Source organism: Monodelphis domestica, chromosome 4 (genome assembly GCF_027887165.1).
Source record: "Monodelphis domestica isolate mMonDom1 chromosome 4, mMonDom1.pri, whole genome shotgun sequence".
Lineage (NCBI taxonomy): Eukaryota > Metazoa > Chordata > Mammalia > Didelphimorphia > Didelphidae > Monodelphis > Monodelphis domestica.
Window position 1 is genome coordinate 88,400,209 of NC_077230.1, and position 16,495 is coordinate 88,416,703.

General features: G+C 36.1%; 1 protein-coding gene across 1 annotated transcript in view; it reads left to right on the plus strand.

Moving 5' to 3' along the window:
- Positions 1-16,495, plus strand: part of SEC22A (SEC22 homolog A, vesicle trafficking protein) — a 79,285-nt gene that overhangs the window by 51,831 nt on the left and 10,959 nt on the right. The window contains exons 5-6 of the mRNA XM_007493798.3: positions 5,735-5,850; positions 9,498-9,563. Of these exons, the coding sequence (XP_007493860.1) occupies positions 5,735-5,850; positions 9,498-9,563 (182 nt within the window). The remainder of the gene's footprint in view (positions 1-5,734; positions 5,851-9,497; positions 9,564-16,495) is intronic.

Consider the following 16,495-nt stretch of genomic DNA (forward strand, 5'->3'; position numbering starts at 1 on the left):
TGTGCTAGATGCTAAAGATGAGAGAGATGAATAAGACATAGTACTTGAGTTTACAGTTTTGGTAGCAAGACACTTAGGTGAGTCAGTTGTCTAACTTTTAAGTGCCTCCTATGTGCCAGGCTTCATAATGAGTGCTAAAAATGCAAATGAGGCCAAAAAAGGTCCCTGCTCTGAAGGGGTCTAATGGGAGGACCACATGCTAACAACAATGTACAATCAAAATAGATACGGGATAAATTAGAGGTAGTATCGAGAAAGGACTGAGATTTAAGAGGACAGGAAAAGGCTTCTTGAAGACAGTAGAACTTTTAACTGAGACATGAAGGAATCCAGTAAAGCAGGAGGCTTTAGGAGGAGGAAGGAGATCTTTCTGGGCACCAGGGTCAGTTAGTGAAAATGCTCATTGTAGAGAAATGGAGTTGCATGTGTGAGGATTCACAAAGAAGGGGGTCAGTATCACTGGACTCAAGAGTGTATGGAGGGAAGTTATAAGAATGATGATATTATTATTGTGATAATAATAATAACTAACATTTTTATAGTGCTTACTACATGCCAGGTCCTATGCTAAGCACTTTACTATTACTGTATCATTTGATCCTCACAATAGCCCTGATTTTACAGATGAGGACATTAAGGCAAACAGAGGTTAAGTGTCTTGTCCAGGGTTATGCAACCAGTGTCTGAGGCTGGATTTGACCTTGGCTCTTCCTGACTTCAGGCCTGATGCTCTTTCACTATGCCCCCTAGCTGCCCAGAAGACTGGAAAGGAGAGGGATCCAGTTATGAAGGACTTTGAATGCCCAACAGGATTCTATATTTGGTCCTGGAGTTAGCAGTGAGCCACTGGAGTTTATTGCCACAGGAGGGTGATCTGGTCAGACCTGCAGTTGGAGTAGGGAAAAACCTGAGGCAGAAAGACCAATAGTAAGCTACTGCAGAAGTTCAGATACAAAGTGATAAGAGCCTATACTGGGCTGGGAGCTGTGTAGAGGAAAGATTGTTATGTAAAGGGAGAAACTACAGGGCTCTAACCTGATTGGTTGTGGAGAGTGAGAGAATGAGGAGTCAAGTGTGGCATCTGGGAATTGAGTTTGGGCGACTGGAAGATGATGGTTCCTGCAACAATTCCAGAGAAGTTAGGAAGAAAGAAATGTTTGGGGAGAAAGATAATGAGTTCATTTTGGGGCATGTTGAGCTTAAGGATGGCAATGTCCACTTCAAGATGTCCAATAAGCAACTGGAGACTCGAGACTGGAGGTCAGAAGAGATTAGGATTAAGCAAGTAGATCTGAGAATATTCTCTGTAGAGATAATTATTGAAACCATGGGAACTGATGAGGTCCCAAATGAAGAGGTATAGAGAGAGAAGAAAAGAGGGCCTAGAACAGAGTATGACCTGGATGAAGACCCAGTGAAGGAGAATGGTCAGAAAGTTAGGAGAACATAGAGTGACTAATATTAAAAAAAAATTAAAACAACAACAAAACCCTAAAGGAGATGTTGATGGATGATGATGATGATAGCAGCATTTAAAGTCTACAGAGCACTTTATGAATATTATCTCTCTTTATCTTCGTAACAACCTTGATAGATGCTATACTTATCCCCATTTTATAGATGGTGAAACTGTGGCAAACAGAAGTTTAAGTGAATTGCCCAGGGTCATACAACTAGTAAGTATCTGAGGTGAGATTTGAACTCTGCACTGCCTTACTCCTGGTACAACAATATCTTCATGGCACCACCTAACTACCTCCTAGCATTTATGTATCTCTTAAAGGTTTTCAAAATGGTTTTCATATATCAACTTATTTAATACTCATTAACAACTCTATGAGGTTGAGATATGAGACAATGCTAGAAAGATAGTTGGAAGCCAGATTGGGAGGAGATTTAAGTTCCCTACTAAGACATTTCTTTTCGTTTTTTTCTCCTAAAGGCAGTAGAGAGTTTTTGAAGATATTTGAGTAGCAGAGTAACATGGTCAGATCTGTGTTTTAGGAATGTCAATTTGACAGCTGTCTGGAGAATAGATTGAAGAGAAAAGACTAAAGGCAACACTTATACCTTAGTTTTAAGAGCTAAAACTTATATGGTGCTTTAAAGTTTTCAGGGTATTTTATATACATACTTCCTAATTTGATCCTCATAACAACCCTGAGAGGGAAGTGCCATTACTATTCTCATTTTACAAATGAGGAAATTAAGGCAAAGGGGTTAAATGATTTGCCCAGAATCATACAGCTCTGTCCACCAACCACACCCCTTAGCTAGAAAAAAAGGGAAAGAGGATGCTTGACAGCATCAAAGGCAAAACTCAGGACAAAGAAAATGCCAAAATCTGGAAGATGAGGATTGAGAAATGGTCATTAGATTTGGCAATTAAGAGATAATTAGTAAGTCTGCAGCTCTGTAGTAAATTATTTGTAGTAAGTTATACTATGTTTGTAGTAAGTTATATTTAAAAATACCCAAGACAAAATATGGTAAGTGATAAAAGAACCACATGGAAGTTTGAATAATGTGCAGTGAGAGTTCAGAAGATGAACATCTGTAGTTCTATCATCTGATTTAATTCTCTGAAGAACACTTGGGAATAGGCTCTATTGACTCTTTTATAAGTGAGAAATCGGAGGCATAGAGAAGTTAAGTGATTTATGCAGAATCAGAACTATTGAGTGTCTGAGGAAGGATTTGAACTTGGATCTTTTTTAGTATAAGTACATTGCTCAATCCATGGTACCACATATAGGGAATATTAGGACACTTTTTTCCAGATATGTTGTTCTGATAGTTCTGCTTAATAATGCTTTATACTAATTCACTTGGGAATATCTTATTATTTGTACACAGTTGGGCTTTTACTTTTAGCACTGCTCTTTCCAAATACCTTTGATGATCCTTGATGAACTTAATTTCATTGAAATGACAGGGTTTAATCTTTTGCCCGTGGCCAAAGGGCAAGAATTTTTATCTTTGGATTGAGATCTGAAGATGGGAATTCATTGTATTCAATATCCTTTTAATGACAAAAGAATCACTCTGAGTTCCATAACATTTATAAAGTTCTTCCTCTCCTTTCCTCCTCCTCAGCCTCAATCACCAGGGCATCATTTTGAGAAATCAAATTTTATGAAAAACTATATATTCCAGAATATTGGATACAGTATTTTTTAAAAAAATCGGGTTCCAGTGCTTTGGAATCAGGAATTTGTTCCCTTTTGTACAAAATATTTAATTCTCTAATTTGTTATTTGCAGATACTGTTAGATATACAACCTATTCTATAAATGCTGCTGAAATGTTTTACACAGTGTAGAGTCTCAAATATTTGACAATGGCTGTCTAATATTTGCATTGTAGAAATAATTTGCACTAGGGTGATCCTTTAGAGTCAACTTCCCCAATCATATCCCCTCAACCCATGTGATCAAGCAGTTGTTTTTCTTCTGTGTTTCTGCTCCCACAGTTCTTCCTCTGGATGTGGAGAGCATCTTTCTCATAAGTCCTTTAGAATTGTCCTGGGTCATTGCATTACTGCTAGTAGAGAAGTCCATTGCATTCGATTGTACCACAGTGTATTAGTCTCTGTGTACAATGTTCTCCTGGTTCTGCTCCTCTCACGCTGCATCACTTCCTGGAGGTTGTTCCAGTCCCCATGGAATTCCTCCACTTCATTATAACTTTGAATGCAATAGTATTCCATCGCCAACATATACCACAATTTATTCAGCCATTCCCCAATTGAAGGGCATCCCCTCATTTTCCAATTTTTGGCCACCACAAAGAGCGCAGCTATGAATATTCTTGTACATGTCTTTTCCCTTATTATCTCTTTGGGGTACAAACCCAGCAGTGCTGTGCCTGGATCAAAGGGTCTTTTATCGCCCTTTGGGCATACTTTCAAATTGCCCTCCAGAATGGTTGGATCAGTTCACAACTCCACCAGCAATGAATTAGTGTCCCCACTTTGCCACATCCCCTCCAGCATTCATTACTTTCCTTTGCTGTCATGTTAGCCAATCTGCTAGGTGTGAGGTGATACCTCAGAGTTGTTTTGATTTGCATTTCTTTGATTACAAAAGATTTAGAGCACTTTTTCATGTGCTTATTAATAGTTTTAGATCCCATCATTTTAAAAGTAGTAATGTGATCTGTCTTGGCTACTTTGAAGATATTTTCATTATTTTTAGTTACTTTAAATCATTTTAAAATGTGTGTTAGTGTAATGGCCACATGAGAATACCATTCTTACTTAGAATAAATGTGGTTTTGTTAGCCTCATATTAATTTCTTAAACATATATGTCTTTAAATAGGTGGATATTACAACATTAAAATAATAATCTCTTTTTCTCTCAGATAATAAAGGAGCTAAGCTTTCTGAGATATCATACAAAATACCATTAGTATTTTCCAGACCAAGATAAACTTTGTTTCCTTTACTTGAGAAAGATTTTTTTTTATTTACATAAACCATTCAGTTCATAGGTACTTTTTTGCTTCAGGCTTATATTAAGAATTCCTTTTATATGTAGTTTTCAAAATTAAGTTTCATTTCAGAAGGAATGAGAATAAACAACATATAACTAATTAACTGATAGGAAGGAAAAGACCAGTCAGGTAAAGCCCTAGAATGTATACTTTTCCCCCCTATTGAGAAAATAATTAATTAGTGTCAGTGTATAAAAAACATTTGATTTCCTTTTAATCTTAAACATCTCCAAAAAATTGAGCACATGAGAAAGTTAATAAAAGTGACATCTCTTTTTAGTACTTTCTACTGAACTAAAAAAAATTTTTTGTGTGTCTGACCCTCAGACTTCTGTAACTTTATGAACTGTTTGGAGAATTTTTTTTGATGAATGGGTTAAGTGTAAGCCACTAAGATTTATACTCTTTGTGGATTAATGATCCAGCTCATTAACTTCTTTGTTTATACTTTCACACTTCAGTGGTCTAAATAAAGTGATATGAATATGGTCCAGTTGGCCTTTTTATCCTTTCTCCCTTTCGAAGCCTGAATGTTCCTGTAGATAGTTGGGTATTTTTCATATTTGGTTTCCATTGTTTATTTCAATAAGAACAAAGAGATGACTGGGACTACAATTATGTATGTAGACTCAGGGTTTTCTGTGAAAGACTGAGAGCAGAGCTAAGCAGATGAGAATGCTTTTGTAATGATAAAATAGTGACTTTTTCAGACTAGCATTTTAATTTTGTCTTCAAGTTACTTTCAGATAACCATTAAAACTATGTCCATAAGACATCATTAGGGTATTAAGTTGGCACTGATAGAAAAAAGATTTTGTTTGTTTGTTTTACCAGTTTATCAAGTTTCATTTGTATCCTGAAAATTTGGATGTGAGTAAAAGCTTTAGTGCTTTGTTCAAATATAAACTTGGTATAATTTTAAAATTGTTCATTTAAACCTTTTTAGAAAAGCAGAGCTTATAAAACAAGTTGTTAATTGAAGTGACTTATCTGGTTACAAAGTGAAATACTTTCAGGTTAAATGTGTACTAAAATGTATAGGAGAAAAAGGCATCCATTTTGATGTTTAGAAAAGTAAATTTTTATGTCATCATGCATATTTTTCATTTTACTAGCATACCCAGGTTTTCATTTATCATACTTATGATCAATTGCTTTTTTCTTACTTAGATTTAGATATAGGTGAGATACTAATGCTTGGTTTTGACCATTTTTCTTTCTTTTTTTTTTTTTCCTAGCTCACCAGCGACTGGAGCCAGTGACTCTGTCAGGGATTGTGGCATTTATTCTTAGTCTCTTATGTGGGGCTCTGAATTTAATTCGAGGTTTTCATGCCATAGAAAGTCTCCTACAGGTAATGTGCCATTTTTATAACTTTATAGGAAATAGTTACTTCTAATTATAATCTATAGTAGAATTCTAAGAATCTACTATGAGAATGTATTATGCTAGAAACTAGATTTAATGGACAATTTCTGACCTCAAGGAGCTTTCTGCCTTGTAGATGGAGTATGTATGACATGTACACAAATAGATGTGTTAAAAAGTAGTGTATGATGAAAGAAACTTGAAGAAGATAGAGTGGGGGATAAAATATTCAGAAATGGCGAATTCTAATAAATGAGCAATCTGGCTTCAAATTGCATTGCTATCCAAGATTTGCCCTACTATCCTCACATAGGTATTGATCCTTGGGTTAACATGGAGAAGGCTGGCAGAGGAAGAGAACTCTGGAGGCCCAGAGAAGCATGTCCATTATATGGAAATACTTAAGGGATGGTCTTGTCCCCATTCACATTTTTTCGTTTTAATTTTTTATCAAAGATCTGGCTAGTTATAATTCAGATCTTTTGTGAATCACACTGGAATGTGTATTGAGTGTGAGGTTTTGCTTTCTGTCTGCTAATTTATATAAATAATATTTATCATAGCAGAAGTTTTTCACTTTTTCAACTTATTTATGCCATGGCATCCTTTGGCACTCTAGTGAAACCTTTAGTCTCTTTAGAATATGCATAAAATAAAAAAGGATTATATGAGATATCAATAATATTGAAATGCATTCATCAAAATGTTTTTTTAAAAGTTTACAGACCCCTGCTTAAGAACTCATTTAAGGGGGTATTTGCTACTAGATATTTGGGGATAGGCAAGACTGGCATTTTCAGACAGTCAGCAAGTATTAAGTGCTTGCTATGTGTCAGGAACTGTGTGAAGTGCCAGAGAACTTAGTCATCTGCCTAATCCTTGAAATTAACTCCACAAATCTAGGATTTAATTTAAAATTGTTGGTATTCTATGTGTAGTTTTTTGAAAGGTAGCAATATGTAATCCATTAGTTCAAAGTTCAGTTTGTTGTAAGGTCTTGGTCTGTTTGCAATTTCTGTTCAGAAAAATGATTACCCCATTTATCTTTAGGCTGTTACTTTGCCAGGGGCATATTTAAAGATGAGTATACTATATAGCTCATACCGTTTTTATGTATACTTATGTACTTGTACTGTTGATCATTTAACATGACTTTTTTTTTAAGGATGATGTTGGTTTTATGAGATAAAATAGGAAAGAGGAGAGGTTAAAACATGATTGAGGTCTGGAATTTTTTACACTGTATAGAAACAGCTTGCATTTGTAATTTACAATTTGTTTCTAGGGAGGATATACAGTATGCATTAACTAGTCATATGAGTTAGTCATTTCTTAATACTTCTCTGAAGTTATAAATATAAATAAATTTATTATAAACTGACACATTATGGAAATGAATATGATTTTTCCAGACTGAGTTTATAAATGTTATCTTTTTTCTCCAAAAAGCACTGTTGAGAAAATATATTGGTTGGATTCCAAGAGAGAAATGATCTGCTTGCTTCATTTTCTATTATAAGAAAGTGATTCACAATGATTACCAAAAAAATAGCACCTAGAAATCAAGATCACCTAATATTACTATCACTCTTAGTTTTTCTTTGTCCAACAAAGAAATGTTAGTCAATTTAAAATGTTAAAGGAAGTCATTACTGTTTAAAAACACTCTTAATTTCTGTCCTAATAGCAACTCTAGGATTGAAGGGCAAGGGCTAATAAGCAAAAGGAGCTAAGTGACTTACCAAGGATCACACAGATATGGAGTATCTGAGGTCAGATTTGAACCCAGGACCTCTAGTCTCCAGGTCTGTCTCTCTATCCTCTGAGCTACCTAGTTGCTTCAAGTTTTCACACTCTTTAGGACAAGCTTAACAGAAAGAGTCCTTTGATTTCTTTATCACCAAGCATCAATTCTGAGTAGTATTTTCTTCTAGATGGATAGAAGATGTATGCTTTGCATCCATGACTTGTTTAACAGACCAGTTTAATACATGTTTTGGCTGATGACTGATGATTCACAAAAGTGAACTTTTATGTCTGCCTGACCTTTTTCTTTTTCATTTTAGATAGTCCATCTTTTATAGCTTTTTGTATCCCCACAGTTTGCTCTTCCCCATACCAACATTTTCTATGCTGTCTATATTTGTTTGTCTTTTAAAATGTGAATAGAAACATAGTTTTTAATAGCATAATTCAACTCAGTATTTTTATTCATTCATTTAACATGTATTACAAATATAGTTCCATGCTAGGTCTACAGGAGAGCAAAGTAAGTGTAAGATACAGTCCTTGTGAATGTTCTAATGAGAATGATTTAATGAGAAGGAAGAGATTACATACATGAGGAAAAAATTAATAATATAAGACAATATATGTGATCAATGTAAACAAATCATATGTAGACCAAGAGTTGTTAATCTAGGGTCCATGAACTTTTTTTTAAATTTATAATTACATTTCCATATAATTGATTTCCTCTGCAATCCCATGTTTTATGTATTTAAAAACATTAATTCTGAGAAGGGATCCATAGGCTTCATCAGACTTTCATAGATGTCCATGACACAAAGAGGTTAAAAACCTGAGATATAGTCAATAAAAATGAAGCATTTGCAGGTATCCGGAATTTGAAGAGATCAGCATGTCATGGAGTGATCAGGGAAGTTTCATGGAAAAGAAGAAAAGACCTTATCTTGATTTTATGTATTACTAAGATATTTAAAGGGAGAAGAAAAGCAGAGCTGCATTTAAAACTGCTTTTAAAATATTAAAGGAAGAGCCAAATCTAATTTAGCGTGTCACCCAGGTATGGGGATTTCTTAGATTCAGGAGAGGACTGAATTGGGATTAGAGACTGAGTTTATTTACTGGCTGGGGAAGTACTCTGAGTGTATCCTGAGGCCATCATGATATTTAGTTTTTTCCTGTCCTTGCCAAGGACATTGTGGAAAGGTCCTTCTACTGTGTATTGATGTGGAACAGGACTAAGTTCCTCATCCTATACATCCTGCAGATTGAACTTCCTGTGGGTTGTGCCAGAAGATTTTACTTTCATCTGGCATACAATGCAACTCCTTTCTTGGTCCCCTCAAAGATTACAATGCCCAAATCTCATTGGAAACATTTTCATATCCTTTACTCGGACCAACTACCTCCTATGCTTCTAGACACCAAAGACCAGGCCCTAATTGTTTTTCTGTTTTAACTTTTAATGATGCCTTATTGTTAAAGTTTTTCAGTTGTGTCCAAATCTTCTTGGCTCTATTTGGGGTTTTCTTGGCAAAGATCCTGGAGTGGTTTGCTATTTCTTTCTCCAACTCATTTTATAGAAATGAGGGGAATCTGAGGCAAACAAGGGTTAAATGACCTGCCCAGGGTCAAACAGCTAGGAAGTGTCTGAGGACAGATTTAAACTCAGGAAGATGAGTCATCTGGACTCTTAAGACTGATGCTCTATCTACTGTACAAATTAACTGCCATTAATGATGTCTAGGCTTCATTTTATACTGACTTTACCCTGCACATTGTGTCACTTAACATGTCGCCCCCAGAATGTTTTGTTGGATTTGCCCATTTTTCCTTTCCCCTCCTCTGCCCCTGAAAAAGAAATGACTTTTTGTTTTGTTTTCACAGAATGAAGGTGAGGATTTCAGTTATGTCATTGCATTTTTCCTTGGAACAGCAGCTTGTTTATACCAGGTAAGGTTCTGATTCATTTTTATACTAAATGCCTGACATGTGCCAAGCATGGTGGTATGTACTAGGGTCACAGAAAAAATTAAATTGCTGTTCTCAAGGGCTTGTTTTCTATTGGAGAGAGACAAGTTGTACATATATTAGGACACACAGACTAAGTATATGCAAAATAAATACAAGGTAATTTTCTGGTAAAAGTACCAGTAACTGGAGATCAGAAAGAGCCTCATGTACAAGACAGTATTTGACCTAAGTTTTGAAGAAATCTAGAGATTCTGAGAAATGAATGAGAGCATGTGTTCAAAGCATGGGGAATAGGCTGTGTAGAGGTATAGAGACAGGAAATACAGAGACTCAGAGACTGAAGATGCCCTGTCAGGTTTAATAGCAAGAAGACTGATTTATCTGGACTGTAGAGTGCTTGAAGGGGAGTAAAGTATAATATGAATGGAAAGCTTAGATGGAGCCAGATTGGGAAGGAATTTAAATTCCAAGAACATTTTTTATTTTTTTCTAGAAATAAGAGAGCTAATAGAATTTATTTAGCATACAAATGATATAGGCGTTTTCTTTAGGAAAATCATAACTGTATAGACAATAGATTGGAGATGGAAAAGACTTGAGTCAGGAGACCAATTAGTGAGCTGATACATTATTCCAGAGAAGAAGTGATGAGGACCTGGAAGTCTACTGATTATGGGCAGAAAGGAGATTATATGAGAAATATCATGGAGGTAGCACTGAGGAAACTTGTGTATGTGGGATGAAGGAAAGTCAGAAGTCAAGGCTCACTCTGTGGTTGTGAACCTGGTTGGCTAAAAGGACAATGGAACTCTATAGATATAGAGAAGTTGAAAAATCGGGTTATCTTTCAGGAAAAAATAACTCTGTTTTAGACATAGTGATTTTCAGATGCCTATGGGATACTCACCTTGAAATGTCCAGTAAGGAATTGTTGATGCCAGAGCTCAGGGAAGAGACTAGGACTGAGCTAGGATATAGATCTTGAAATCATCTGCATTGAGATAATAGTTAAACCCAAGGGGACTGATAAAGTCAGTAAGAAAGAGAGTATTCAGAGAAAGAAGAAGGTTTGGGGAGCCTTGAAGAAAGAAGAGAGAGTTTGGAATAGGTGCTTTGGGGAGTATTGATAAGGTCCTAATAAAGGAGAGGTACAAAGGTTTACCTTGCTATACAGCTGAAATTAGATAATAAAACTTTGTACTGGGCACAGTCAGTAGAGTGAGAGGACTTCTTTCAGCAGCACATGAGTGGGATCGGAGGATGGGGTCAATGGAAATAACTCTAGGGTAGAGTTTTGCAAGGTGTGAGTAGCAGGAAGGACAAGTGGACAAGGAATATAGGATTAGAAGACAGTATGAGGGCAGCTAGGTGATTCAGTGGATAGAGTGTCAGACTTGTGGTCTGGAGGGCTTGGGTTCAAATCTGGCCGTAGCTACTTCTTGGCTGGGTGTGATCCTGGGCAAGTTACTTAATCTTGTTTTGCCTGGCTCTGGCCTTACTGATCTAGAGTTGTTACTAGAACAGGAAGTAAGGGTTATTTTAAAAAAAAAGAGTAATGTTGAACTTGTCAAATTTAGGATTGAGATTGGGAAAAGAGAAAAGTGAAACCAGATCAGGGGCAATGATCTGAGGACAGACTAAGGGGAAAGCAGCTGAAGGTCACTGTGAGGATGAAGAATAAGTTTGAGGAGTGAGGCATAGGGAAATATGGAATGTTATAAGGTTATGGGAAGATAAAGAATTTCCAAGCTCTTGCTATGAAAATGGAGCAGGTGATAGCAAGGTCGAGGGTATTCTAAATATCAGTTTTATTCCATTAAAAAAGTACTTTTCTATACAAGAAGTAAAGCAGCTAGGTAGCACTGGAGATAAAGTGCTAGGCCTGAAGTCAGGAAGATAGCTGTGTGACCCGAGGCAAATCACTTAACCCTGTTGGCCTCAGTCTCCTCATCTGCAAAATGAGCCAGAAAAGGAAATGGCAAACCATCCTATTATCTTTGCCAAGTAAACCCAAACAGGGCCACACAACAGTTAGACATGACTGAAATGACTGAATAAGAACAACTAAAGGGAAGACTTCCTGTAGAAGGTGGGATTTTAGTTATGACTTAAAGCCAGGGAAGGCAAGAGTAGGAGAGTAAGGAGGGCATTCTAGGTATGGGAGACAGCCAAGAGAATGGAGTGTCTTGTTTGTGGAACAGCCAGGAGGTCAGCATCAGTAGATTGAAGGGTACCCGTTGGAGGGCAAGTGGTAAGAAGACTGAAAAGATAGGAGAGGGCCAGGTTATAAAGGGCTTTGCAGACAGAAGATTTTGTAATCGCTCCTGGAGGCAATCGGAAATCAAAGTGCTAAGATGGATACCTGTGTTTCATGGATACCTCTGTATCCATAGGGTAACAGTTTTTGCCTTTGTGGAAGAGGACAACCAATCTTTTTCCAGAAACAAAGGTGAATCCTGAGATGATTCTAAAAACAAATCTAAAACCTTCTTTATCTTTATCCATTTGCTTAGGAAAGCACTTAAATCAATAAGCAATTCTGCATATATTTATTGGTCATCTGTATGCAAGGTAAACGAGATTACTGTGAGAAAAGTGCTTTGTGAACCTTAAAGTGTTCTATGTCAGTTGCTCTTATTGTTGTTGTTATTACTGCTGTATGTTAGGTTCTGTGTATGTAGGTTCTATCATGTCCTTTCACATAGAGTTTATAATTCAAAGAATGCCTTGTGAGTAACACACTACTCCAGTGGTTTAAAGCAGTACTTGAAGGGATCTTAGACATGAGCTGGTCTGATGCTTTTTCTTTTTTACAGATGGGAAATGGACTACCAGTGAGAGAAATGACTTGCCTAAAGTCATGCAAGTCTTTAATGGCTGAGCTAAGAGCAGTAGCTGTTTTCTTGACTCCAAGGTCTTTCCCAAATTCTAGAATGAGTAATCTCTCCTGAATGATCAGGCTTTCAGTGAGGAGGTGGGACTTGAGCTGGACCTTGAAGTATGGGTTAAATTTTGATAGAGAGATGAAGGGGTAGGAGCATACTATACAGTGGGACCAGGCTGAGCAGAGAGACATGCAGGGAAGTGATAGACAGCATAGGAGGAGGAGGAAGATAAGGACCAGGATAACTTTGTCTCTGAGATTCAGTTTCTTCATCTATAAAACGAGGAAGAACTGTTCCTAGTAGATGAGGATATGAATGAGTGATTTTTTTTTATTTTTAAAGATTTTTCCAAGTTTACATGATTCGTTTTCTTTCCCTCTCCTCTTCCCTCCCTGCTTCCAGAGCCAACAAGCAATTCCACTGGGTTGTACAAATGTTATCACTTGATACCTATTTCCATTTTGTTCATTTTTGCTATAGAGTAATTTTTTAAAGCCTAAACCCCAAATCATATACCCATATATACATTTGATAAGTGATATCATATGTTTTACTTTTGCATTTCTATTCCCTGAATGAGTGTTTTTCAAAGAAAGACTTGCAAACTATTAATGATATATGAAAACCTGCTCCAAATCACTAATAGACATTAAAATTAAACAAATCAGGTTTCGCCTTTTGCCTTGCAAATTGACAAAATTGGCCAAAAATGGGGATAGTATATCTTAGGGAGACTGTGGGAAGATAGACATACTAATACACTGTTAGTGGAGCTGTGAGTTTTTCCAAATGTTCTCAGAAACAGTTTAGTATTATAAGAGAAAAGTACCTGTGCCAACAATATGCTACTTGGGAGAAACATAAATGCACATATACGTGTGTGTGTGTGTGTGTGTGTGTGTGCGCGCACGCGCGTATACATATAAATATACATATACATATAAATAATATGAGTATATACATATTCCTAGAAGCATAGAAGCAAAGACCTGAAAACAAAGTGGGTAGCCAGGCTTTAGGAAATAGTTGAAAGAATTGTGGCATATTACTGGGCATCAAAAATGAATATGAGAATTTAGAGAAGCATAGGAAGATATATATGAGCTGATGCAGAGTGAAATGAATGGAGCCAAAGGAACTATATATGTATGTATGTATATATATACATATATATACATATACATATATATATATACATATATATATACATATATATATATATATATATATATATATATATATATATATATATATAACCATGCAAATGAAAAGGAAGCCCAACTAAAGGAAGCCAAACTCTGAGTAACTGAAATGTTAGTAATGATCTTGGATAAAATAATAAAATATATGTCCCTCCTTTTGGCAAAGAAGTAAAGGCATTATCTTACCAGAATCGGACACTAATTTCTTTGGTACAAAGAAGGATTCAGTTCTGGTGCTAGATGAGGATGTGGGCTATGGCATTCCAAGGGTGAGATATATTCAGAAATGATAGTTATGTAAAATCCAAAGGCATAAATAAAACATTTTTTAATGACGGTATTGAACTAAGTGATTTCTAATCTGAATTTTATGACCCTGTGGAAGATTGAACTTTTTAATGAATAAACCAGTGTAATTTAGTGAAATTAGATTTAGAAGTGCATGGGAAGATATAGGGGCCCTTGAATATAAGGTTGAGGAGTTTGAATTTTCTCATCGAGGCATTGAACATTATTTGAAGAGGAATATAACATGGTTTATGTAAGTTATGGTATTCTGAGAGGTACAGAGGATTGGGAATGAGGAACTCTGGGTTGCGGCCTGGCTTTACTGCAAGCTTGTAACCATGAACAAATAAGGCTATCTACTTTTTACTATCATTAGCTTTAAAATGGGGAGGGAATAAATTAAGAGCTCATCCAGCACTGATGTTCTTTGATTCAAGAAATGTTTTAGAAAACTTCATCTAACAACAGAAGGCAAGATGGATAGAGTCAGGAGACATATGAGAGTTCAGAAGATCAATTATAGATTTTTACAGAGAGACAGAAAGGTGAGATTAAAATCCCAAATTAGAATAATAGTGGGAATGAACAGGAGCAAAGGTGGTGAAAGAAGGATTCTTAGGACTGACTGACTGACTGACTTTGGAAATTCAAAGTAAAGGGGTTAAAGAAGATTCCAAGGTTTGGAGGTCATTATAAAGTTTTAGTTCCATAAGTAGAATAACTCAAGCCAAAATTTCAATGTAAGGTTTCTATTTTTTCCCCTTTAATTTTGAGCCAAATTCTCCCCCCCTTCCCTTTCCTCTCCTTGAGATGGCAAGCAATCTTATACAGATTTTACATGTGCTGTAATACAAAACAGTTTTTCCATATTAGTAATTTTGTGATGAGAGCTCAAATTAAAAAAATGAAAGAAAGTGAAATATAGAATGTTTTGGTATGTATTTGGATTCCTTCAGTTAGATAGCATTTATCATCAGAAGTTCTTGAGGATTATCTTGGACCACTGAATTGCTAGTCATTCACAACTGTCTGTCATACAGTATTGTTGTTAATTGTGTATAGTTAACTTCTGTTCACTTCATTTTGCATCAGTTCATGTAGGTGTTTCCAAGAGTTTCTGAAATCATCCGGTTCATTTCTTATATATAGCATAATAGTATTCCATTGCAATCATATACCACAACTTGTTCAGTTGTTTCCCAGGTGATGGACATCCCCTCAGTTTCCAGTCCTTTGCCACCACAAAAAGATTATTATAAATATTTTTGGACAAGTGGATTCATTTCCCTTTTAAAAAAGTTTCTCTGGGATACAGATCTAGTAATTGTATTGCTGGGTTAAAGCTATGCACAGTTTGGGAGCTCTTTGGGCATAATTCCAAATTGCTCTCCAGAATGGTTGGATCAGTTTACAATCCTACCAGCAGTGCAGTTGTGCCCTAATTTCTCCCATACCTCCTCCAACATTTATCATTTCTCCTTTTCTGTCACATTAGCCAATCTGATAGGTGGGAAGTGGTTCCTCAGAATTGTTATAATTCAATGCAAGCTTTCAAGGTCATTATTAGAAAAAAAGCATGGGATTCTTTTATCTACTTTTATTAGGAACTTCCGTTTCAGTGGTCTCCCTTCTTATAGTCTTTGTTTTTCCCTGTTTATTTATTGTTGTCTTCAGAAATTGCTGGGCTGCCAGATTTATCAAGTTTGAATGTAGTGGATGAGAGCTTTGTGAATGAAATCTGATCTCTGTGGTTGTCAATCTTGATTGCTTCTTAAGATAATTTATGGATGCTTTGCTTTAAAAGGAGGGAATCAAAATGCTCTACAGAGGGATGTCAAGGTAGATTGTTGCATCATGATGAAACAGTGTCTCTTAAGTCTCTTTTTTGAGAGGGGAATAGATAATCATTTTGTCAGATGACATTTCTTACCACAAATCTTACTGGGAAGAAATATAATGTTGATATTTTTTCATTACAAACAGTCATTAGGGGCCCACAGTTTACTAAATGCTGATGTGATCTCATTTTCTCTATCCATCAGAATCTGTTCCAAGTACCTTTTGAGCAGATCTGAAAAACTTATGCATAATTTGCCGTTTCTCAGACTGAGAGTACCAGAGGAAGCAGAAGAGATTAGCAAGGCACAGTTATTTCATCCTCCACTCTTTTGGTGATCATTAATCACTTACTGAGTGTAAGGCATTGTGTTAGGAGATGGAAAACAAAGGCTAAATGTGACCCATCCCTGCCCTCAATAGAAGAACAAATCTTGAAATGGGAGAGAATGGGAAGGGCTAGAGAAGATCTGTGAGACTAGGACTTACTGCCTCCCAGACAGAAACAAAATATCTCATAATTTGTGTGCCTTTGATTACAATCATACAAGAAAAGCTGGTGGGATAGATTTTAATATGTGATCACTCTTTGTTGGTTTTAATTTTTTTTAATTGTTTTTGTTACAAACAAGAGTTTAGGTAGGTTTGGGGGTGGAGAAAATGGCTGTGATGTAAAGAGTATCAATAAAACTTAAATACC